Here is a 25,566-nt window from a genome sequence, read left to right on the forward strand (position 1 = left end):
CCACATAAAAAACATTTGAAAGCACGTGTTTTCAAGATTTTGTTTGCTGTTCATTCTCCATAGATATGTGGACTCCTAGTTATCCTCCAAGACTCAAATACCACCACCTTTAAGTCTTCCTTAACCAACTTCAGGTAGTTTAGTGTACCTACTTATTTTTTTAATTGCAGAAATGAAGTAGTAATCGCAGTAAAATGAAGCAAAGCCAGATCTACATTATTGTTCAACTGTTTTTAGTGACTCAATCTGTACACTGGGGGACACACTCTACTATGTAGTAGTATCTGTAAATACCACAGAAAATATATGTAAAAAGTTTACCAATGCCTACCACATAGCAAGTGCTCAACAAACTGACTTTCACTGTTTTGTATGCCCATCTCCAATAGATGACAGGAAAGATTAATCTTGCATCTCAGAGATCCTGCCTTATATATAGCAGGTGCCATGCTCAGGTTTTAAAGAACAGAGTGATGAACAAAGACGTAAGAAAAAGAAGCCATTCTAAAGCCATTGAAGAAATAAAAAAGATACAAACTTGAAGTTTCTTCATCATTCTATTTATTACATGTATGAATATTAACATCTCATGGTATCCATCTAATTCAGTCAAAACCAACAAAGGAAAAAGGTTAACCATGTTTCAAATGAACATTCTTACAGATCCCCCTGTAACTTAAAATAGAAATATGTTCATCTGCATTAAATTGTTTGACAAATTTGAAAAATGTCACTTAAAAAAAAAATCACCTTTAGTACTTAAATATATTTGTTAATCGCTTGATGGTATCAGTGTCCAAGTTCAATAAAAGTTGCTTCATTAGATACTTTTCAAAAATGGACATCTGGATGGTTCTCTATAGCTGGAGAGATATATATGCAAAGTCCTATTTCGGTTTAAAAAATTTTTCATGTCTGGCTTTTCTATTTGAGAAAAGTCCTGCAGTGCTCTCTCACAACCCTCATTTGAAGGATAAAACTAACCAGAATTTGCTTCTTTAATCATGTGAAGCTACTAGAAAAAAAAATCTTTTATGTTGAGGTTGCTGTTTAATTCCATTTTCACCCAATAAAAAGTACAGAAACACTGTCTTTATTTGATGGTGTGCATAAATATTACACTCCATGGATAGCAAAAATATTTTTTATTTATAATTTACAGTTTCACAAGTGAAAATCGTACATTTTTACACATACAATTTCATTTTGTTAAATTTGCACACATCTACAGAACTTTCACACAACAAGCACCTGAAACTGTGCAGGCAGTAGGAAATGCAAATACTAAAATGTATTTATTAACCAAATGATAGCTGAAGGCCCTGCCTCAGCTAGACAATTTATATAGATATATGTCTATATATACATAAAAAATTCTTCACCTTCTAGATCCAACAGCAGCTTTTTTTTAAAAAGAAAAACATACCTTTCTCATTTTATTTAAACTGACTCGACTGTATCACTTTCTGTTTTAATTTCAGTGGGTGTTGCTATGCTTTCCTCTGTACAAGCTGGTGGGGTATCAATTCGTTCTTCCTTAACTTTGGGACTTTCACAGGGTTCCTGCAATTCATTTTTGACAATGTTCAACATAATGTTCAAAGGGTTTTCAACTGGTGTCTTGCTGGGAGATGGTGTACAATCAAATGAAGATGTCTACAAAATGAAAAGCCCTGTGAGTTCTAATTCAAGTTCAAAAGTACCACATTAGTTTTATTTATAAGACCTTTGTGTGGACAAAGAAACATACACATAACAAATAAATAATACCTGCTTCCCCATACATTATAAAAGCAGGCAAATAAATATACTGAGCGTTTAATACATCCTCAGCAGTGATCTGAGCTAAGAAAAGCAGTAACCACTGTCAGGCCAAAAGAAGTTGATTAGATATACTTCTATATTTAACCCCACAGAGATAGTAACCCCTACATATACTATGGAATTGTGACTATCGTAATTTCAAATACTCTGACCTCACAAACCATCAAATGTCCTAGAATGTCTACTCTCTTTTGATTACCTAAATGTATCTTCCAAACTGCCTTTTTAATTTTTATTTATTTTTTTAGTTTTTTTTAAGTTTATTTGTTTTGAGAGAGAATAAGCAGGGGAGGGGCAGAGAGAAGAAGAGAGAATTTCCCAAGCAGACTCCACACTGGCAGCACAGAGCCTGAAGTGGGGCTCAAACCTATGAACTGCAAGATTACCTGAGCCAAAATCAAGAGTCTAACGCTTAACTGACTGAGCCACACAGGTGCCCCTCAAACTCCCTCTTGAACCAGTTAGTGTTTATTGTTTGGTTTTAAGAAATGGTTACTCTCAAATATGAAAATTTGAACTTCTGAAGTCAAGACAGGTCTTTCAGATTTCACATTTCACATGTGATCACTTTAAAATTATTCCTATGCTATAATATGCTAAGTTTAAAAAAAAAAAAAAGGGCCGTAAACACTACCCATAACTCTAGAAATCTGTTCACATTATGATCATCCTCTTCAGTTTCCCTCACATTTCTCTGGGCCTACTGTTTTAGTAAAAAACATCAAGACTCAAGTGAATAGAATGCAAGGAATACAGAAATTTCAAAATCTAAATCAGATCCTATCAATCTAGCACCAATATTTAGTGAACAACCTAAATGCTACATCAAAACACAAAACAGCTCAATAAAATTAAACAATATTGCTCTGATGCAAAAAAAAAAAAAAAACTGAAAATAGAATTTATTAATGTACATGAGAAAAAACAGTAATCAAAAAGAACTTACATTTTGATAATCCTCGTAACATGATGGATGATAAATCTGAAGCAAAAAGAAAAACAGTAAGTAGGTATTCACATGTGTGTTCATTTCCAATAGACTATTCTGATAGGATTGTCTTTTTTAATTTACACCAAAAAATAGCTACCTTAGAAAGGTGGCAAAAATCACTTGGTCACATATGTGGATAAAACAAAAATTTCGTCCAGTTTCTCTATAATCTTGCTTTATACATTTAAGTAGATAACATGGTATACTTTTAAGATAGTAACAGTTTTTTTATGATGAATTATAAATTCAGAATTAAAATGATGTGGTTTAGGTAAAAAGAAGATTGACTAGATTCAGATCTACTCTGGGTTTATCGTTAACTAATTCTGCAACTTCTTATATAAAATGAGTATAGAACCAATTGCTAAAATAACTTCCAACTCAAACACTCTATACCTTTTTTATAAGAATCAAAAAACAAAAATTCTTCTTTCCAACTGGTGAGCTAGCCCCTACAAAAAAAATCTAATCTTAACACTTATAAAGAATTGAAAATTACCTTTCCATCTACTCTAATAGCATTTTTTAAATGCCATTCCTCCTCTTCTTCATCCCAGTATTGTTCAAATTGTTCTTGACAGATTTCACAACTCTAAAATAGAATCATAAAAATGAAATTTACAGAACACATTCAATCAACTTAGGTAAAAACATATAAACATTTTATTAAGTGGAAGAAAACTTAAGTGTTATCTGGAAGTTCAATATATAAATACAAAATAAGTTCTAAGGATTTTGCATTCTTCCATGCAAAAATAGTTAACATTTATTTTGCTGTTGTTGGTCACTGATAAGGAAGTCAGGGATGACCAGAGGTAGAAAATTTAATATTCTTTTCTTACCTCAACTGCTCCAGCTGGTCCAGCAGGTACACTTTGGAACTCCTTTTCTTTTGCAGCCTCCTGAGTTTTGAGCACAACTTCTTCATGCACCTTTTCAAAAAACTGGCTCTTTGCACGTTCTTCCAAATCAGCTATTTCCTCAAATTCTATCCAGTCCTTAAAAGGAGTTGATTTAAAAGGAATATTTTCATTTGTTTCTAAACTTTTACTGCTTATCTTCAATATAATAGCATTGAAAGATAAGGGTACATTTACCTATAATATGCTTTAATATTATTTAAAATTATACTTTCTCTGTGAACCCCACAACTTAGAGACAATACAAAGCAACTACTGAACAGTTAAGTTCTTAATGTTCATTTTCCATTACCTCTAGAGTTACAACTACTAATTTAAACAAGATAAATTTCACATAAAATTTTTGACAAAAAAAATAATGTCATAGGAAATTGGAATTTTACAGCTAGTAGAAACTTACGTCCTACTCTTATCTTAACAAAAAGCAAATACATACTCTTCAAATTTATTTTAAAAACGTTTTATATTCTAGGGATCAAATTCTATTTAGAAAATTGATGAGATAGCTCCCAGCAATTATTTAAACTATAACACTTTTTAGAATGATAAGATTTAAGGGTTAAAAGATGGTTTAGAGGTATACTGATTACTTACTGTTAAACTGTAGTACCAACGTCTATGAGTGACTTTTCTGCTAACATCTTTTTCAGTTCTGTTTTGCCGATAATGCCAGTCCAAGTGGTCTGCATATACATCTGTCTGTGATGTTGTAAACCTCATTCCACAAGAGTAACACTGAATACCAGTGTACAGTCGATTTATAACGCTATCATAACGCCTATTTTGAAAAACAAATCATCTTTAGTTCTGATAATGTGGAAAAATGGCCAAAAGCTGGCTGAAACAATACCTAAGATCAATATTGTTCTCTAATATCATGTCACTGACCCTCTTTAAATCAACTTTGGTGAATTTTAGAACATGGAGTCTATCCTCTTATTGATAGGCCTGGCCCACTTATTTCCTTTCTAGCTAAAAATGGAATGATCATCTGCTAACTAATAAGCCAATAGCTGGCCTGCTCTTAGATTAGTGTCAACATCAAGGTGGACATGGCAGATGGGTATGGCAGAATAAATGGATTTCACCTCTTCAGATCTTTGGAGTTCTGAATGACTCAACTACCCCACCCTCATCTAAAGAATGGTGAAAGTAGTACAAAAGAAATAATAGTATACATAACTAAAAAGAAAAATTAGACTCATGGTAAACTGAGGTCACCATCAGTTCTTACAATTCTGAGCTTCCTATTTGGAAAGAAATAGGTATACAGACCAACTAACTGAATAAATAGGGCAGTTATGAACTGTTAATACTAAATAATGATTTAATAAAAATGGTTTTATAACTATATGGGGAAGAGTTGGTAGGACAGTAAAAGAGCTGGCTAAATCTTCATTTTCAGGAAATCAAAAGATTGTCTAAATGTGATAAATCAAGAAATCAAGAAAAATATGTATCTTTTAAGAAATAGAGAAATGCAAGGAACCATAACTAACAGTTAAAAATGGTTTAAAAAAAGCGTCTGGGTGGGGGTATTGGATGGTTCAGTTAAGCATCTGACTCTTGATATTGGCTCAGGTCATCTCAGGGTTCGTTGAGAGCGAGACCCGCATCCAGCTCTGCGCTGACAGGGTAGAGCCTGCTTGGGATTCTCTCTCTGCCACTCCCCACTCACACTCCCTCTCTCTCTTTCAAAATAAATAAATAAACTTAAAAACAATTATTTTTAATGCTTCTGGGTAAAGAGTAAAGCCAGGAAAAAGGGATACTATCTTTTATTATAAGCCTTTATTAGAAGACTTTCATTATAAAGCTTTAATTCCATGAATTACAGTTAAAAAAAATTGAGTTTTAAAAGGTGTAATCCATTAGGTGTCTATATTTTTATGAAGTATTCATAAGGATATAATAAGTCCATAAAGCACCTTTAACTTTTTTTATAGGAGTAATACACACAAATAAAATATTAGGAAAAAATATGCACCAAATGTTAAAAGAGTGGTTATCAGTAAAGTTGGAATTGTAGGTTAAATTTATTTTCTTGATTTAACTGAATTTTCTAATTTTCTTTTTTTTTTCCTTAAATTTTTTTTTTTAAGTAGGCTCCATGCCCAACATGGGGCTTAAACTCACAACCCTGAGATCAAGAGTCACATGCTCTACAGAGCATGTAGGAATTTTCTAACTTCCTACAATGAATATGCATTACTTATGAAATGAAATAGATTTTTTTTAAGTTCTTAAATACTAGACTATAAAAATCTCATTTTCCTATCTTCAAAAGCACAAGAATATCAAATACAGAAAAAATGATTAAGAGAAATGGAGATAAAAGGAATACATGATGATTAATACCTATTATTGTAACTCCTTATATTTCCTATACCAAATACAGATATTAAAAAATTGAAATTTGGGGATGGTCTCTTGGCCTAAATACTTGTGCAGCAGACATATTTTAAAACGAAATTTAGGGGCGCCTGGGTGGCGCAGTCGGTTAAGCGTCCGACTTCAGCCAGGTCACGATCTCGCGGTCCGGGAGTTCGAGCCCCGCGTCAGGCTCTGGGCTGATGGCTCGGAGCCTGGAGCCTGTTTCCAATTCTGTGTCTCCCTCTCTCTCTGCCCTTCCCCCGTTCATGCTCTGTCTCTCTCTGTCCCAAAAATAAATAAACGTTGAAAAAAAAAAATAAATAAAATAAATAAATAAATAAAACGAAATTTAAAAACATAAAGGCTTCTTGAAGTTTATGTTATGTATATTTCACTACATTAAAGAAAAAGAAAACATGCTTCCTAAATTTTATAAACACTTGAAAGAGGGGTAAAATGAATAGCACTAATAATAACATCCACTGTTTAATTAAAGTCATTGTCCCATTTATCTTGGAAAATTAGAAAGAAAATTAGATTACATACTGTTTCAGTTCTTCAATTGTAAAATTGGTAAGATCTGGAACATCTTGATCTTCATTTTGATCTTCCTCCTCTTCAGGGGCAGGCTGAGCAGCAACTTCATTTACTTCTTCAATTGAAAAAAAAACAAACTTCTCAATACCGTTCTCTAAGCATTCATTATAGAGGAATACTAAAGTGTCATAAACATACAGAGAACCCCATCTTGTCTATTCACTGTATTTACTGACCAAGGAAACAAATACAATTCTTTGTTTTGATAACTGAAATTAAGTCTGATTTCTTAAAAGTCAATTTTCATGAAATTTTATTTCATCAATATTCAAATTATTTTTAAAAACTAAATCAATATAAAATAACTAGTAAAAAGTCTGCACATGGCATTTGCACGAACGTTAAATGAAACAATGCCCACTATAAAGTTACTAGTACCATCTTAGAAAATTTTTAAAGTATTTCATTATAAGCCAATTATATTTCATTTCCAGAAAAAAATTAAAAATGCAAAATTTTAATGACTTTTATCATAACTTATAACATTATAGCAAATCATACATACACCTTTAAAACTTAATAAAGTTTTGTGTACATGCAGTATAGAAAAACCATACTCACGTGTTGTAGCTGAATCAGGCTGGGACAATTTGAGAATTCCTGTTTTTAGCAGTTTTGAAAATAATTCATTTACATCCACCTGACTGAGATGATTATCAGGATATGCCTTTGGAAGGGCTCCTTTAAAAAAATAGCACTCTTAAAATGAAAGTAGAACTCAAAGATGTAAATCATACTATGCATTTTTCAAAGTTTTCTTCAAGATGCCCTATCAATAATAAATTTGGGGAATGCATGGGTGGCTCAGTCAGTTAAGCGTCTGACTTCAGCTCAGGTCTGGTCAGTGAGTTTGAGTCCCATGTAAGGCTCTGTGCTGACAGCTCAGAGCCTGGAGCCTGCTTCAGATTCTGTGTCTCCCTTTCTCCCTGCCCCTCCCCCACTCATGCTCGCTCACGCGGCGCATGTGCACGCTCTCTTTCTCTCTCTCTCAAAAATAAACATTAAAGAAAATAAAAAAATAAAAATAAATTTGAAAAAATCTTATTCAGGATGAGTGTAATTATCACAGAAGCTCCTAAAGTGAACTTTTCATTTAGGTCAGCAAGTCCTCATCTCTTAAAAATATATTCTAGGACAAATATTAAAAGTTAACACTGGGGGCGCCTGGGTGGCGCAGTCGGTTAAGCGTCCGACTTCAGCCAGGTCACGATCTCGCGGTCCGTGAGTTCGAGCCCCGCGTCAGGCTCTGGGCTGATGGCTCAGAGCCTGGAGCCTGTTTCCGATTCTGTGTCTCCCTCTCTCTCTGCCCCTCCCCCGTTCATGCTCTGTCTCTCTCTGTCCCAAAAATAAATAAATGTTAAAAGTTAACACTGAAAACACTGATACTTTATGAAACTTTATAAGTACTTTATAAATACTTTATTGAGCAGGGATAAACCCACGACAGGGTATCATGACCTGAGCCAGAATCAAAAGTCGGACGCTTAACCGACTAAGCCACCCAGGCGCCCCAATTACTATTCTTTAAATCAACTGTAAACACAGTATTTTAATGTATTTGTATGTCACTATTATCTATTATGCATCTCACTATACCTCTAGAAAAAAGTTCTGAACTACTAAAAATTTCTCTTCATGACAGGAAATTCAGTTTGCATCCACAATATACATAATCCCTGCTCTTAACCACTGCATACTGTACCCTTAGCACAGTCCGTTGTACACTGCGGGCTAATTAATATTTGTTGAAATGTCTGAATACATGAATGAATAAATTAACCTTAACAGTCAATTACAACACCATTTCACACCCTAGTTTAACATTTACATTTCACTGGGATTAGCTATTTATGTTTCAGAGTTGTAACCAGCTATTCACAAGCCTGTGAGCAGCTGAGTTGAGTGATCAAGGGCATGAACTATGGAAACAGACTCCTGGGATTCTAACTGGAAATCCCATTTTCTAGTTGTGTGACATAACCAAGTTGCATATCTGTGCCTCAGTTTTATAGGTAAAGAAGAGTCATCCTAGAACAATACCTAGCATACAGCAAATGATCAATATGTTTAAATATTTACTACTAGGAGGTGTTTTTACTTTCATTTTCAAGAAGAAACCTTAAGAGAAGCTGAATATAGAACACTGGATGCTTTTCACACCTCTTTAGTAGGAGTGAGCAGAACCTGAAGTAAGGCATACTTAACATCTCACTCAATTCCTCCAACCTACAGGAAAAAGATGTGATTTCCTCTGTGACATTGCTATGCCCTGTGTGTATACACATGCACCCCAAGGTTGTAAAAACAAAAAGAAAATTTGCAGTTTTTGCACACTATCTCGTGCTACTCACCCCAACATAACAAATCCTCTACTCAACAAAAAAAACACTGAGTTCTAAAAAGAATACGTTAATACAGCACATGTTATGAAGCACTTTTGCATATACTACCTTATTTGACTCTTAAAAAACAAACTTCCCAAGCAAATACTGACTTTATTGTCTGTCAAGAGGAAGCAACTGAATCCCTGAGAGGATATTTGCTTATACCCTGCCTACCTATAAAGTAGTAAAGTATAGCTTCTAATACTGGTCTTCTGACTTTACATCCCAGTTCTTTCTTCCCTTTTCAATACGGTGACAACAAAAAAACATTTAAAAAATATTAATTTACCCTAATTGTCAATCTAGGAACTAAAAACACAAGTGTTTTTCAAATTAATTACATGAAATACTTGTGATGATACAATTTAAGAACTAAAGCATAAACTAGAACTTGACTGACTAGGCTTTCCCTAGTTACTTCAGAAGTTTTGGAAAACTCCCTAAATTTGTAAACTAAATAGTGCCACGCTACAGCATGTTTCTGAAAGTGCCTATTTTAATGATTAAAAAAATAAAGCAAGTACCACTACAATTTGGTTGGGCTAGTTCTCAATACACTAAAGCTTTGCAGTTATTTTATAAAATACCATAATTTATATACTTCCCATTGTTTTCAAATTAAATTTAAAATTCACTTTTTTTTTTCCGTTTATTTTGAGGAGAGAGAGAGAGAAAGAAAGAGCGAGAGAACAAGCAGGAGAGGGGCAGAGGGAGATGGAGAGGTAGAGAATCCCAAGCAGGCTCTGCAGCATGGAGCCTGATGGAGTGCTCAAACTCATGACCTGAGCCAAAATCAAGAGTCAGATGCTTAACTAAGACACCCAGGCACCCCAAAACTAAAAATCGCTTTTAAAGCTCTCATACCCAATACAGTTACTGTATCCATAACAATACTGTTATGCCTCATCTCACAGTAACAAAAGAGCTTCTCAGGGGACCTGGCTAGGGACTCAGGTTTTTCTTTTTTGTTTTTTTTAAGAAGGCTCTACACCCAACCCAGGGCTTGAACTCACAACCCCAAGATCAAGGGTCACATGCTCTACCAACTAAACCAGCCAGGCACCCTATTTCTACTTTTTTAACATGTTGTGTACAATTATTATTTGAGTGCCCATAAAGACATATGAATGAATCAACTTTATAAAGCAAAGTCCCTAGTATTCACTTCGTGTTTGCTGGATCATCACATATACACAAAACAAAAACTCAAAATATCAAATAACTGAGATTTCTGAGGTTTGTCATTTATTTCATTTTACCTCAACACAAACATCACCCTTTACTCCACCCTCCACAGGTTTCTTTCTTTTTTATGGTCTACAAAACCCTGGCTGACCATGTCTAGCTATAAACAGGATCCAAGTGAATACACATAAACAGTGGAAACAAACTCAAAAAGGGAACACAAATTTCTAGCCAGATTAAATTTCTCTAAACTGCATATCCCCTCTCAAAATTGTCATTTCCTAAAACTGACAAAAATAGCTACTCAACAAAACAGTATTTGTTTTTTGAAAAAACGCTAAGTTCAGAAAGTACATACCTGAAGGATTCTGAACAAATGCTCCAGGATTTTGTGGATGAACTGGTAAAAATTGTTGTCCTTGGCCAAATGCTACTGGCTGAGCAACACCAGTAAGAACCTTTAAGAGAAACCTTGGTTTTAAAAAAGAACATCCTTTCTGTATTTTAACTAAAACTTTAACATTCTGATCATATAAAAATACCGACAGATATCATAAGGTCTGGTTTCTACAATAAAAATGTACAAGTGTAACTTAACTGGATCACTTCATTTCTAGACTTTCTACAAAAATGAAACAATACTCCCTTACCTGTTTCATGGGTTATAAGATATATGAGAAGTTTAAGATACCATGCAAACATAAGATAGCCAACAGTCTGTGTGACCTTACACAAATCACTTTACCTTACTGATCCTTTCCCTTATTTTACAAATAGAACTGATATCTAGAGATAGGACCTGTACACAATCATAATGACTAGCTGTCAGCAAAGCTGAGGCCAGAACTGCTGACCAGACTCCTTCCCACAGATATGAAAAGCCTGCTTTAATCAGCAATCTCTTAACTCTTTTTTGATCATCCTGCTTGAACATCATACTTTGGGTTGCAAAGTAGACTGTAAAAGACAAACAACTACTGTACAGACTGCTTGCTATCAATAATGCTTATAACACATTTTAAAATCTTTTTGTTTTACGTTTTCTTCCATGAGACATTACTACTATAAAATGAATCTGTCCTAGTAAGAAAATGTCAGTGCCTAGAAAAAAAGTGAATTTAGCCCAGGAGAATTTCAGCAGGCAAGCAAAGTAGTCATTAATCACACAATGTAAGCACACTGCTTTATAATTATTTCAATATGCATTTTAAAATATATGCAGAACAAAAGCAAAAGAATACCAACAGATGATTGTGCAAGTTGAGGTGATGCACTGAATGTATTTGGGAGACATGTCACAAGTTTCCTGTGTTTACATTAATATCACACAACTGTATTCAACTGGAATCACTGGAAAGGTGGTGAAAAGTAGGAAGAAAAGAAAAAGAAAGGCTGTAAAAGCATGAGCAGTTTGATTTTATTTAACTCAGGTTAAGGAAGTTCTTAAAAGTCTAAAAATCCAGCTCCCTATAACTTTAAGGGACTCCACAGTTCTACAATGTAGCACGAGTCTATGAAACAAACTCACAATTGTGTAATACTCTACTACCTTTGAAACCAAAAAGGAAAAAACATAATGGGGAGGCTATGCATGTGTAAGGGGTAATATGGGAAATCTCTGTATTTCACAGCTCAACTTTGCTGTGAACCTAAAACTATTCTAAAACAATAAAGTCCATTAAAAAACAAACACTGTGTGTGTGTGTGTGTGTGTGTGTGTGTGTGTGTGTGTGTGTGTGTGATAGAGACAGAGACAGAGACAGAGACAGAGAGATTTCTACAGATCCTGGGAGAGCTAAAATCACTTTTGGATTTAAATTGCAAATTTAAGGCTCAAGACTCTCATCCCACTTGCCTAGCATGTGGACTTTTGGAGTACCTTACAAACTGTCAATCTACAGAATAAATTATCTCCTAAAAATCTTCAAACCCTAGAAACATTAAAATGGTCCACATCTGCAAAGAACATCATTTTAGAGTAACTACAACAGACTTACCTGTTGAGACGCCTGAATATTTCCTACTGTTATTGGAGCAGGTAAATTGCCAAAGTTTCCAAATTGGGAACTCTGGAGATTCTTTTCATCAAAATAGTGTCCAGAAGCTCTGTTAAGGGGATTCGAGAAACTCTGGTTTCCAGGGCCATGTGGTCCATTAAAATTTGGTCCTTGAGGTGAATCAAACATTTGTTCATGTCTTTGGAACTGTAGTCCTTGGGATGGGGCATTAAAAGCATTGCCAGGTGGATCATTATATGGACCAGACTGATTGAAAGATACTGATTCAAGCCTTTGTGAAGGATGATTGTCAAATCGTGTGCTTTGAAGACCAAGAGGAATATCAAACCTTGATGCTTGCTGGTGTTGTGGGCCATCAAATCTTTGAGGTACACCATCAAATCTTGGTTGAACCTGCTGTCCAGGTGGTCCATCAAATCTCTGTGGGCCTGGCTGACCAGTTCTTTCAAATCTAGGACCTGGCTGCCCATGTAATCCATCAAATCTTGGCAAGAGTGATGGCTGACCTGGCTGCCCATCAAACCTTAAAGCATGACAACCTTCAAATCTTGGACCACCTTGACCTAGAGGCCCTTCAATTCTCAGGCCACCTCCTGGTACAGAAGGACCCTCAAACCTCATTCCACCTCCTTGTTGGACTAACGGTCCTTCAAACCTGATCCCAACCCCTGGCTGACCATGTGGACCCTCAAACCTAAGGTTCCCACCAAGTTGATTATGTTGTCCTTCAAACCTCAAACCAGCTACTGACTGACCATGGGGACCCTCAAACCTCATTCCAACTCCCTGCTGTAGCAAAGGGCCCTCAAATCTGATCCCACCTGCTGGCTGACCATGAGGTCCATCAAACCTAATTGCAGCCCCTGATGGACCATGACCCCCTTCAAATCTAAGTCCACCTACAGGCTGACCTCGGGGATTATCAAATCTAAGTCCACCCACAGGCTGACCATGAGGTCCCTCAAACCGTAGACCACCCACAGGTTGACCCCGATGTCCCTCAAACCTGAGACCACCCACAGGCTGGCCCCCTGGTCCCTCAAATCGCAAACCACCTGCAGATCCCTCAAACCTCAGACCAGGTGAACCTTCAAACCGAAAACCACCTCCTCCTGCCTGACCAATCGGCCCCTCAAACCGCAGAGGCGTCCCTACTGGTCCTGGAGGACCTTCAAATCTCAAAGGACACCCACCTCCTAGCTGACCTTGTGGTCCTTCAAATCTCAAAGGGCCACCTCCCCCCATTTGTCCTGGTGACCCATCAAACCGAAGAGAACCTGGTGTAGGAGGTCCATCAATTCTAGGGCTTAATTTATTAGGTCCTTCAAAAATCATCTTGGTTGGGCCATCTCTTGTTACTGATGGCCTACTAGGTCCGTCAAATAATGGTCTGTCTTCAGCTAAAGCTGTAAGTCGCTGATTTGTATCAAGGCCGGCAAATCTTGATGCTGGGCTATCTACAAATGGTTTATCTGAATCTTCATATCTAGGTCGCTTAAGTGGAAAACGATCATTGAATGGTGACCTCTGCTCTTCTCGTACACCTTTTAAAAAGAAAAAGATGTTATTTTCCCTGAATCTGAATTTTTATTAAATTATCTTAAATCTTTTTATTTTCATGTAAATGTTTAGCCAAAAATATCCAAAACTATCTCACTTTATTAGAGGGGAAGGAAAAGACAGCATATCAAGCAGCAAGAAAGAGGATGCCCTCTACAGTCAGACACACCTGGGTTTAAAAAAAAAAAAAAAAAATCCCCATTTTGTCAACTAATTATTTGACTTTGAGAGCAAGTTATTTAACCTCTCTGGTCTTGCTTCCTATCTGTAAAATGGGATAAAATATATTTAATTGGGTTATTGTGAGGATTAAATCAGATTACATATATAAAGAACCTAAGTCAAGTACCTAACACATAGGGTGGCCTTAAGTATTAGCTCCCTTCCCTTCCCTTTGAGGGGAAAAAAAATGAAACAAAATAAACAAAAGGTAGTCTGAATAGTCACAGAAATCCATCCCCACTTAGCTTGTTCATTTTCCCTTCACTGCTGATTCAATAGGCATAATCTGATTTAACTTTTTCTACCTTTAGCAGAGACTTGCTCGTCATGTCTTCTCCGGCCCTCATGGGGTGAAAGATTCTCAGCATAAGTACGACTCCCAGATATAGGAGAAAGACGTCTTGCTCTTTCACTAAATTGTTCTTTTCTGTCAAACTGTGCTCCACTATTCCTACTTGCATGTTTACTTTTGGATGGCTCACATTCTATTCCAGACAACAAGGCATCGGTCAAAGGGTAGTCAAAAATATCAGGATCTAAGAGATCAAGTCTTGGAAATGAATGCTGAACCTGTGTCCTTTTCAGTTTTGCTTTATGTTCATAGTAGGTTAATTCAGCATCAGATAAGAGAGGTTTCTTTTTTAATCCACCTTTATTTTCTTCTGTAGGACTATCCCGTACATTGCATCTATGTTTACCTTCTTGATACTGAAATAGCTGTCGAATTTGATGCACAACAACAAGGAACTCATCCTGTGTAATTTCACCAGATGCTAAACGTTCACTCGTCTGTGTAGGGGTGATAAAAGGAAATCAAATATTTTAAGGATAAAAAGCACTTACAAAAAAACTTAGACAAAAGAGAATAATGACTACATGTGGTCATAGTAACTACCTTTTGAAGTAATTCTCTTTTGCTTGCAAGAGTTAACTCTTTAGGAATCTGAAGATTGGCATCTACACTTAATCGATGCTGCTGCTTTGGGGTTCGAGGTGACAAGATTCCTTTAGTGCTTGACCAGCTCTCCCTATGCCTTAGATGAGGAGATTTACTATGTTCATCACCCTGTTGTAAGCTGAAACCACAAAAACATGTTACTTCATGAAAATTTTTTCAATTACTCAGGACCATATTCCAAAGGATCTGGTAAAAATGAATACATGTAACTACAAAAGTTAACTAAATGATTAAGAGCACAAGGTCTGAAGTCAGGAAAATCAGACATGAATTCTACTTCTTGCATGTCCTAGACGTGCAGCTTTAGGTAGACTAGTTAACCTTTCTAAACTTGTTTCCTTATCTGTAAAATAGGAATACTAATGGTATTTCACCCAGTTACTGAAAAATAAAAGGAAAAATAAAGCACTAATTACAGCATCCAATAAATATTACCCAATTTTAAAATTAAGACTGTCTTTAAAACATACGTTATTTTACTTAATTAAAAACGTTAACATCCTACCTTTTATTTTCTTCCCAACCAGATTTCCATCTTTTGGTAGACTTGGAACTTTGCCAATTTTCTATATTCTCCTTTGGTTCAGTGCCGGATTTTGTAGAATGCTGATTCGCAGCTTCTTGTGGTCGTTCCTCTTCAGTCTTTTTTATTCGCCTCGGATCTCGAATATCTTGTTTATTACTCCTTTTAGCATTTCGCTCTTCCCTGGAAGGTAGCGTAAACTCTTCCATATGTGATTGCTTGACTCCTGATTGGCGAATCTTTCCAGCTTTGGGTGTGGAACTTGGAGACATACTCCTCTGCCTTCGTTTGGGTGACCGCCTATCTCTTCTCTTTGGAGAATGTATAATTGGTGATCGAGACTTGGGTGATCGTGATCTTGACCGCTTTCTAGTACTTGATCTCCCTGGTTTTGTCCCTTGTTTTTCTGATTCTTCCGTTATTGTATCCTGCTTTTGTACGATGCCATTGATGATTTTATTTCGACTTCCAACGAGTCGGTGTTCAGATGATTTCATGTGCTCATCTTTGTCCTTTTTTTCTGCAGTTTTTCTCTTGTCTTTTACATCATCATCTTTGCTATCAGTCTTATCCTGAAGATGTTTTTTTAACCTAGGATCTCTCTTGCTCATATCCGACACCCTTGCACTTTCGGATTCTTGATTTTTCAAGTCTTTTGTGTGGGATAATTTGTTTTTCAAAGGTGATGGTGATTTAGATTTAGATTTAGATTTAGAATCTAATTGGTCAAGTTCTTTCTTGGTTATTTTTTCACCTGATTTGCTTTTCTCTTGCTTGGATGAATTTAGTTTTTCAGAGGGTACAGTTTTACTTGTCTTAATATCAGATTGGTTCAATGTGTTCATTAGGAATTCTTTCCTGTGACTCTGATCTTTTCCATGCGAAGAATGTTGACTCATCCTATTAAGACGGGGATCCCGATTAGTTCCTTTCAAATCCTGAATTTGTAAGGATGGACCTGGACGGCTTTTCTCTGGTTGCACAGGAACTTGATGGGGAGGTTTAACAGCCAAAGGGGGAATTTGTGGAACATGTAATTTGGATGGTGCAGATCCAGGACCTAAGTTGGATGTCTCCTGCTGAACGCTAAGAGAAACTGCCTGAAATACAAAATAAACGTTTATGTTAATACATAAAACATGCAGATTATCTGTCAGGAAAACAAAAAATAAAGAATGTAATGTTTTTTCAATAAATCCATTCAATACTACAGTTACACTGTATACTTCTAGTGTTTAAGTGGAGATTAAAATGAAGAGAGAAAGTTCATGTACTTATGGGGCTTGTTATTTCTTACTAGTCCTTTACTTTTGGGTTTTTGTAATGTAATCTTTAAGAGAACGAAAAAAACATCCTCCCTCTTCCTAATTATGCAGGATTCTGAGCCAGACTGCTACTAAGAAATTACCAAATAAATCACTGCACCCTAGGTGCACAAGAATCAGAGTCATTCCAGCTAAATTTTAGGTCATAAAATTTAGTTCCTCCTAATGTCACATAATGAACTTGATAAAATCTTGCCTTCCTGCACTTCCTCACTCTCAAATTCAAGTGCTAAGTAAAATAACTTAGTAAAAGGTCATTCATGCATGGAAGTAGGTAATCTTCCTGGCCTCCTTAATTTTGTGATGGCTTTTCTTTCATAGGCTTTAGGAACTGGATTTCTACTCCTGAAACCTAAGCTCATAAAACATTAAAGACTACGCAAAAACATTCACAACACACCTAACCATCTTGGGACAGGTCTTAAGTCCACTTGATATAATGTTAATTAAACTAAGGTGTTATCTTAAAAGATAGCAATTTAACAGAAAAAAGTACTTGAAAGAAACTAGTGTATAGTTTATACTCAAGTGAGTTTTACAATAAGGAAATAAAAATTTGGTGTAATAAAGGTACCATAATTTACAAAATAAATGTGGAAAAAGAATACACTCACTAATAAAAATAACATGCTAATACAATTCAAATACAAAATAATTACTTCTCTATCTGAAGACAGGTTTAAAATATTTAAAATGCCAAAGCTCCTCTACTTACCAGTTGTGCCTTAGCTTGCTCTAGCTCAAGCTCCAGCTTTTTCTGCTGAAGTTCTAACAACTGTTTTTGTTTTGCCAGTAACTGCTGCCTTATTAGTTGTTCTTGAGTAAGATTCTTCTGTATATCAGGAACAATTGGAGGAGTGGAGATGCTAGGGGAACTGACCACTGTGCCAGGTGTTGAAGGCTCTTCGGGCTATAAGAGAAAATAATGTGTTAAAAATATATATTTCACGGCTAAAAAGGAAGCTAAGGAGGAACTAAAAATTATCAGCTGACCTCTTAATAAATATTATCCATAATCATAAATGGCTTGTCATGTTTAAAGCACACAAAAAATCTTCCAAAAATTTAAAAACCGAAATAAGGATATTATGTAACACCTCAACAAGAAGAATGTACTTTAAATGCACTGTGAACCTGAGTGAAAAAAAAGTTTTTTTGTAACGAGACTAATTTAGCACGGGGTATTCTTGAGATTTCAAACAAGAAATTTTAGGTAAATCGAAAGCTGATAAAGTATTATATACCATTCATATTAAAACTTACCGATTTATTTAAAAATTTAGGATTCACATGGATGCTAGATGTATTCACATTGGGGGGCAGAGGTTTAATAGGCCAAGCAGGATCTAACGAATTGACTCTGACATCCAGGGCATAAAGTTTCTTCAAAGGGAATATTTCATCCCATGTGGAACGTAATTTAAATAAACTTTTTCTAGTATTTTCATCCACCTAGAACAACAGAACAATTCTATGGCTTGTTAAGTTACTATAGAATGTTTTAATTATTAAGAATTAAAGCTATATAAATCTCTGTTCTCAATACAGCAAACATACTACTCATTCATAAATATGTACAACAGTAATAACTTATTAAAGGTATATTTGGTTTGAAAATGTAAAGTTAAATAAGAAACTTCTCCTTCAAAAAAATTCAGAAAAATTAAAGTCATTGTCCCCTGGCCTTTATGAAAGCAAACAACTAAGCAATTCTATTTTTAACAGTACAAAATGTTTCCAAATTTTAGGGCTTGATATAGTATTCCTTATGTTACTCTTACTCTGGACAAAAGTATAAAACAACTAGAAATTAGTTGAACCTGTAAGACAAATCTGTCTCCCTAACCAATCTTCTGCAATACAATATGGTTGGCACCTATGAACAAGTTATTTGTGGTATGGAAGGCACCATAAAAATTGAAATTCACAGGTATCTTACCCACTGTTGAGCTTCAGTGTTACCTAACTATGACAGGAATAACAATAACAATGATACTCAGAAACTAGTTAGCAGAGACACCTAGTACTTGGGAAAACTGAATTAGAATTTTAACTTTAGGATAATAAAGCCTGGCCTATATTCAAGTCTTTAGAGAATTATATTTATTATAGTCATTTTCATCAACTGCAGGGTCAAAGCCCTGTTAGATTCAGTAATATTCTACCAAACACCCAACTAAATTTGAACATAATGAAACTGAAACCAAGAAGCTGGTTTAGCTCCCCAACTCCTGTAATGCAAAGTTGGCTTCTTAGACTACAGCTTCAGGTAAGCAGTATTTAGCCAAGGTCTACAATACACTATTCATCAACAAGCCCCTTAATACAATTTGAAACCCAGCTTTCCAAATTTCTTCTGCATGTACTTACTAGCAGTATTTTTTTCTAAGAACTGAGAAGAAAAAAATTACTCAAGTAGCAACTACTTGAGTAAAACAAACAAGTAACAAGTAAAATCTGTTCTAACAAACAAGTAAAATCTGGTATGTCTTTCAAAATAATTCCAATTCTCCAAGTCTGACAACTGTAAGATTTCTCCAAACACAACAGGTTCAGCTAATAAAAGGTAAGAACTACCATTTTTTTTATGTTAGGTAACAAGATTTAAAACTAAATTACTTATAAATGTCCTTTTGCTAAGTGTGAAAGATCAAGTCTGACAGGAAGAGAATGGATTACTCCAGCAAATCCCTTGTCTTCCTCAGCCTAATACTGTATTAAACAAACTACCAGATACAATGTTATGGAAGGAAGAAGTTGCAATCTCTGGGTATAGAAACTAACAAGCCTTTCTTCTAAACACTAAGAGGGGATAAAAAGTATTTCCAAAATAACTTAAAGCAATTAACTGGTCCACCATTCACACATACCTATTACATTCACAGAAAACACACTTGAACAAAGTAACAGGAAACATTTCCGGGGGCGGGGGAGGGGGGGGGATCACAAAAGTTTCAGGCACCAATCACAGGCTGGGACACACAGGAAGATTATGCTTTTCCAGATAGGAATAGTCAACATCCTAACACCAAAAACTGCAACAATGAAATTTGAAGTATTCTTGATAGCTTCAGATATTTTTGCCCATATTCTAGTGATGGAACAGACCTTCAATCAAATGAACTCAATTAAAAACAAAAATTCTAAAAGCAAACCCTATCTATTCTTGAATGGATAATGGAAAAGCCCTAGAATCTGCTTTAAAGATCTAACATAAAACACTAACTTTAGCATGGTACTTGATAAATATCCAAGAGAATAAAACATTTCACCACCCAAGAAAACCCAACACAAACACAAGTATTTATTTAATCAGGAACACATTCTTTAAAAATTCAAATGTTTCTAAATGCATATATACCTTTTCAAACACACAAATAAATGTTGCAACTAGATTTTTAGTAAAGGCAGTGAGATACTCTCTTCCAACGTTTTTCACGATAGAATCCATAAGGTACATAACAGGAAGCTTCTCTGAGGAAGGAGCCTGAAGTGATAAAAAGAAACTGAGAAGTTTAGTATAATGAATTGTCACCAAAGAATTACTTTAAAAGTGAGTTTTCAAACATACAATACAGATTTCTATTCTTGTTGACGCTAAATACTTTCGAATTAATATTAACCTTTATGAAACTTAAATGTTCAATCAAGGTGTCATCTCTTACAATGATCTTTAGTTGAGCATATAAAATTAGCTCAGAAATACCAGAAAGACAAACCGTAATCTTTAGCACATTCATTTAACACTCGATGTAATTTCAGGTTCATTCGGTAAAAAGACCTGTGTTTTAAGTGAGCAAAAAGGGGTAAAGGGTATTTTCTGTAACCCAAGTGTAAGCTTTGTGACTCCCATTAACTTAGAATAGTGTGCCTAGACTCAACGAAGTAAAGTTTCCAGACTTCTGGCAGAAACCCTAATTTTCATAGGCATATTTTATATGTTAGACTCTATGACGCTTTTGTTACCTGTAAAATCATTAGGATTACTTTTCTATAATCCAATGAACAAAGAAATTAAGTACACTTCACATATGAAGTTAATGGCAAAAAACACTCTGAAACTTGCACAAGGACATGCAGGAAGGTGCAAGTTGTTACTGATACAAGAAAAACTGGATGGAGCAGCTGCTGAGTCATGTAAATCAGGTTGAACTTGACTCTGGAAACCAGGATTTGTCCTGAAGATTTTCTTCACAGCATGGACTCTCCGTCGAAATATTTTTCCTCTGACATGCACAAACCAGTGTTTCTAAATTTGTGCAAAGCCAGTGTGGTGATGCTGATACAGGTGGCCCTTTCCAAAGCAAAGAAATTTGCCCCCAGTTCAACTGCAATGCCTAACCCACCACTGGCTTTTAGAATGTACAGCAAGTTTCCAGAAAGCATCAGCAGGTTCACAGACTTGAGGAGCATTAAGACACACCATAAAAAGTGTTAACTCCGACTCCACAGGAGCACCCATGATTTAAAGACAAAATAAAAAAAAAAATTATCCCCATTTACCCATCCCATGTGTATCGGAATCTTAACCCTGAACAACACTTACCCATAGCTATCTGTAGCTAGGGTAGGCTCACAGTTCTGCAGTACACAACGCCATCATATTTCACAAAACCAATTGCCCATACAAGTGTGTGGAAGTGCTCTTGCTTCTGATAACACCTTTACAACCAAAGTTGGCCAAGGAAACCTTTGAGTAACTTTGTATGAAAAATTTCTTTTAGGGTCCTAATAAAAGGGTTCACAAGGCCACTGCATGTGGGTATACTAGTAAGTACCAACATGTCCAATGCTTTATTGCTGTGTCTTTATCTTACCATGTCATGTTTTATACCATTTTAGTCATTGTTGTACTTATGAAGACAGGCTCTCTTTAAAACCAAAATCTGTTCAGTAGGCTAATTTTTTTATTGTACAAGTGAATCCTGTATGTAATATTTTTTCACTACTACTGCCTCATGGGAAGAGTCAAATTAGGTGTGAATCCTTTAGTAATGCCGAGACGCTAGAGAATAAGGACACAAACATTCACCTCCAGAAACACAAAACCAAGCCAGTTTGCTACCAAATGACAGAAAATCCCTCCCCTCACCCTCAACCCCAACCCTGATTATTTCCCCAGTGACTTTTACATCTTTTCCTCAACCTGGCTTTCCAAAAATAACCAGGAAACGTGTGCCAAAAAAATTTCAGCTTTTATCAGCAAATAGTCCATCTATTTTCACCACTCTGTGTCGCCATACACAAATACAAATTTTAATGTGGTCACTATCGTCAGCATTTAGTTTTCACTTCTCGAAGGTCTTCTGGATCCATTAAAAACCAGCAAGGAAACTGTTGAGTGACAACCTGAACTGCTAAATATTAGACTCTGTGGAATATTAGTAATCCCCAAACTACTAGGTAATTAGATTTTAAAAATCAATGTTATTTAAAAAAAAAAAAGAAAGAAAGAAAGAAACGCAAGTGTTTTGTTTTTTAAAAAAGGCATTCAATGTCAAGGTAAGCCTTCAACAAGGCAAAAACTAAGTTTTCACGTCCAACATGTTTGTGATATCAATAAAAAGGATGTTGAGTATGAGGAATGCTTCCTTTTTAAGTCTCATACTTTAAAAAAAGAACAATAGCTGTTTCACAGACATTCACAGGAAAAGGTGAATGAAGACTTGTATTTTAGCTGTCAGACTGAGCATGACAAACTTGTTGGGCCCTTAAAAACAAAACAAAACATCTTTACTTTTTTGTCCTCTTTAAATTAAGGTATGAAAGGACCACCTGAAACCGTGTATCTTGTGAACAGATTTACCCAAAAGAGTGGATGGAACCTAAAGAATGAACCCAAGTCACTTAAAGACTTTTGTTTAAAACACACAACCACGTAGATAAAAATAAGTCTTGGAAACAGATTCTACACCTTACAAAGGTAAATAAAAAAGACAAATACATATTTTATATGTTTTATTCACAAATTTTATAATACCAGTCACACATTTCAAAACCATTTATTAAGAGTCAGACCACTCAGTTGTACACTAGACAGAAACCGCCTCTAAACAATATATTGGTGGTTGTTGTTAAAGTGGCCTTTTAAAAGGGGTTCACTCTGCTAAAAGGAGGCTCATCCTGTTAATTTCAATCACTAACAACTAGAAAAAACTGAACCATAGTACAAGCTTGAAAAATAACTTAAAACGTAATACTGGGAAGCTATTAAAACTCATTATGATAACGAAGTTTAACAGTAACTTAAATGACATCGCTCCCACATGAATCCACAGAAGAGGAGGACTACAGGGAAATATAGGGTGGCAGAGGACCACTTCTGTCAAGGGGTGAAGAAAAGCACGTCTTCACTATCAGGGAAGGGAGGAAAAAAAGAGAAAAGGAAGAGGAGGAGGGACTGAACTTTTCAAAAAAAAACTGCAAGTACTTGTTACCCACTGGGCCAGTTCTCCACCTACAGGTTGGATAAGATCTCCTCCCCCCACCCGAACCCCGCCCGAACCCCCAATTTCCCGTATTTTGGGGCAAATTAGACCCTCCGATAGGAGAATAAAAGTTCGATCTGGCCGCCCCCACCCCAAAACGGGGCTGACGGGTGTGAGCAGCTGCCTGGCTGGCAGGGAATGGATTCTCCTCTCTTCCCTTTCGCATCATGTGCTTTTCAGGCGCCATGTTGGGCTCCTAACAGGCGGCTGCTCCACTCGGGGCCAATTCCCTACTCCCACCCACCAACAGCTCGCTCCCAGGTCCCCCTTCACCTCCTTCCAACCCACAGAGCACAATTACCCAAAAGGGTAAGGGGGTGGGGGTGGGGGCGGGGAATGGGAGAACCACCACTCCCCACCTTCCCGGGGGTTAAAATGGTTTTAACTCTTACTTCCCCACACCACAAACTGCCTTTTAAGTACCCCCCTCCCCAAAGGGCTCTATTCAAAACGTGTGTGTCGGGATATACAATGCGGTGGCCTAAATAGGGAGTTGGTAAGCGGAAGTGGGACTCCACCCTTTATCCTCCCCACTCCCTCCCCCCCAAGAGAGGCCCACGCTCGAAGCCTGGGCCAGAGACCGAGCCTGAGTTGGAGGTGGAGGGTTGGAGAGGAGGAACACTGTCCCCCTTTGGATGGAAGCGAGACCTGGGATGAGGCTGACACTAAAATCAGGGAGTATTAGAAGAATAGGAGGCTGCGGGGTGTATAAAAACCTTGGCGGTTTGGGCCTCGATGAGAGAGACGATCTCCTTGGCGAAGGGCAGGTTCTCCTCGGCTAGAATGGTCAGCATATTGATGTGCGGTTTGCTATTGAAGGTCAGGTCTTCGAGTGATGATTGATAATCCCGACAGGCGTCCTCCCGGGCCCCCGCAGTACCGGCCTCGGCCGGCGTCTGCTCTGACATTGCGCCGCGGCCCCCCTCCGAGGTCCGCCGCAGCTGAAGCTGAAGCCGCTCTCGATACCCCGCCTCCCTTCCGACTCCTCTTCCTCTCCCCGGGTCTCTCGCGGCTCCGGCTTCACCACATGCTGACCGCGGAGGGGGGTTAGGGGACGACACAGGGGGAACCTCGGGTATGAAACGCCGCCGTCTCAAGGGTGATCTCCGTCCACTTCCAGCCGCCACAGAAGCTTCTTTCTCCACAGACACAAAATGGCGGCGGCAGTGGCGGCTCCAGCTCCGAAAATGTCTGTGTTCCCAACCGCTGCGTCGTGCGAAATGAGCAAGGGGAGGGGAAATGTGCGGTAAAAGGGCGGGGCCGTTGAGAAAACCAGGGGTGATTGGTTCATCCAGTAACGTCACAAGCCCCGCCTTCGGCCCTTCCGCAGGGCGTCCTGGCACCGCCTTCTTCTCCCGGCCCTACCCGGGCTTTCGCAACACCTACTGTTCAGAGGTGCGGTGAAAAAGACGGCCCCTCTCATTGGCTGATTCATAAGGGACTGTTCGGTCATTTGTTACCATAACAACCCATTCAGGGAGGCCAATAGGCTTGGGGGAGCCTGTTCCCGAGGCCCAACCCAACCAGTTTAAGGAGAAAGCTCAGCCGTTCCCTCCCCTCGTCCCTCCCTCCGCAATCCCCTAGCCACTGAGCGGTTCCGTCAATCATCCTCCCTCCCGCCTGGCCTGGCGGCCGCGGCCAGGAGATGGGGGCTGAAGGGAGCGAAGGCTTTCGGCCCGCCACACCCCACCTCGCCACTGGCGACTCAGGTGCTCCCGAGAGCCTGGGCGGGTCCAGCTGCGGGGCAGATTGTCCCTCCTGGAACTGACACAGGGAGTGAGACGCCGAATTTACCCGGAACCTGGGGAAGTGGTCTCCACGCTGCTTCCAACATCCACAAACAAAAACACCTAGGCCAGCTTTCTTGAGTCGAATCCCCGGGAAAAGGCTTTTATTTAGAGTTGTGTGCGAAAGGCTTTTCCGTAGGGATTTGGAGATCTTTGGGGAGCCGACTCAGATCTCTAGGAAGGGTTTCTCAAAAGCCACACCCAGCCTCTAGCCTGATATCTCCTCTGTCTCAATCTTCACTTCGAAACAGCCTTAGAATACGCTATTTGGGGCACGTAGGAGAGAGTCTCTTCGTGCGAGCGTCTTTTCCCAGACTTCTAAAATCCTATTTGGAGGCTGGAAGTGATGCTCTCGAAACACAAAGCATTCAAATAGTTCTGCCCTGGAGCTGCATCATAACACAATAAACT

General features: G+C 37.5%; 1 protein-coding gene across 4 annotated transcripts; it reads right to left on the reverse strand.

Annotated features, from left to right (window-relative positions):
• Positions 1 to 538: 538 nt before the first annotated feature.
• PCF11 (PCF11 cleavage and polyadenylation factor subunit) lies at positions 539 to 24,585 on the reverse strand. Of its 4 annotated transcripts, none has more exons than XM_030333416.1 (16): positions 24,085 to 24,585; positions 20,242 to 20,367; positions 18,144 to 18,332; positions 17,596 to 17,790; positions 15,538 to 16,655; positions 14,970 to 15,150; positions 14,380 to 14,863; positions 12,272 to 13,836; positions 10,633 to 10,732; positions 7,267 to 7,386; positions 6,655 to 6,757; positions 4,330 to 4,513; positions 3,658 to 3,813; positions 3,315 to 3,407; positions 2,771 to 2,806; positions 539 to 1,656 (listed from the first exon to the last, which is right to left on the reverse strand). In XM_030333416.1, exons 1-16 carry the CDS (start codon positions 24,274 to 24,276, stop codon positions 1,441 to 1,443), a joined length of 5,058 nt encoding a protein of 1,685 aa, XP_030189276.1. In that variant the 5' UTR covers positions 24,277 to 24,585; the 3' UTR covers positions 539 to 1,440. The 4 variants fall into 4 exon arrangements, with proteins under 4 accessions (XP_030189276.1, XP_030189275.1, XP_030189278.1 ...); XM_030333415.1 differs by having other exon boundaries at positions 6,655 to 6,760; XM_030333418.1 differs by having other exon boundaries at positions 14,773 to 14,863; positions 24,085 to 24,584.
• Positions 24,586 to 25,566: the final 981 nt, after the last annotated feature.

This window comes from Lynx canadensis, chromosome D1 (genome assembly GCF_007474595.2).
Source record: "Lynx canadensis isolate LIC74 chromosome D1, mLynCan4.pri.v2, whole genome shotgun sequence".
NCBI lineage: Eukaryota > Metazoa > Chordata > Mammalia > Carnivora > Felidae > Lynx > Lynx canadensis.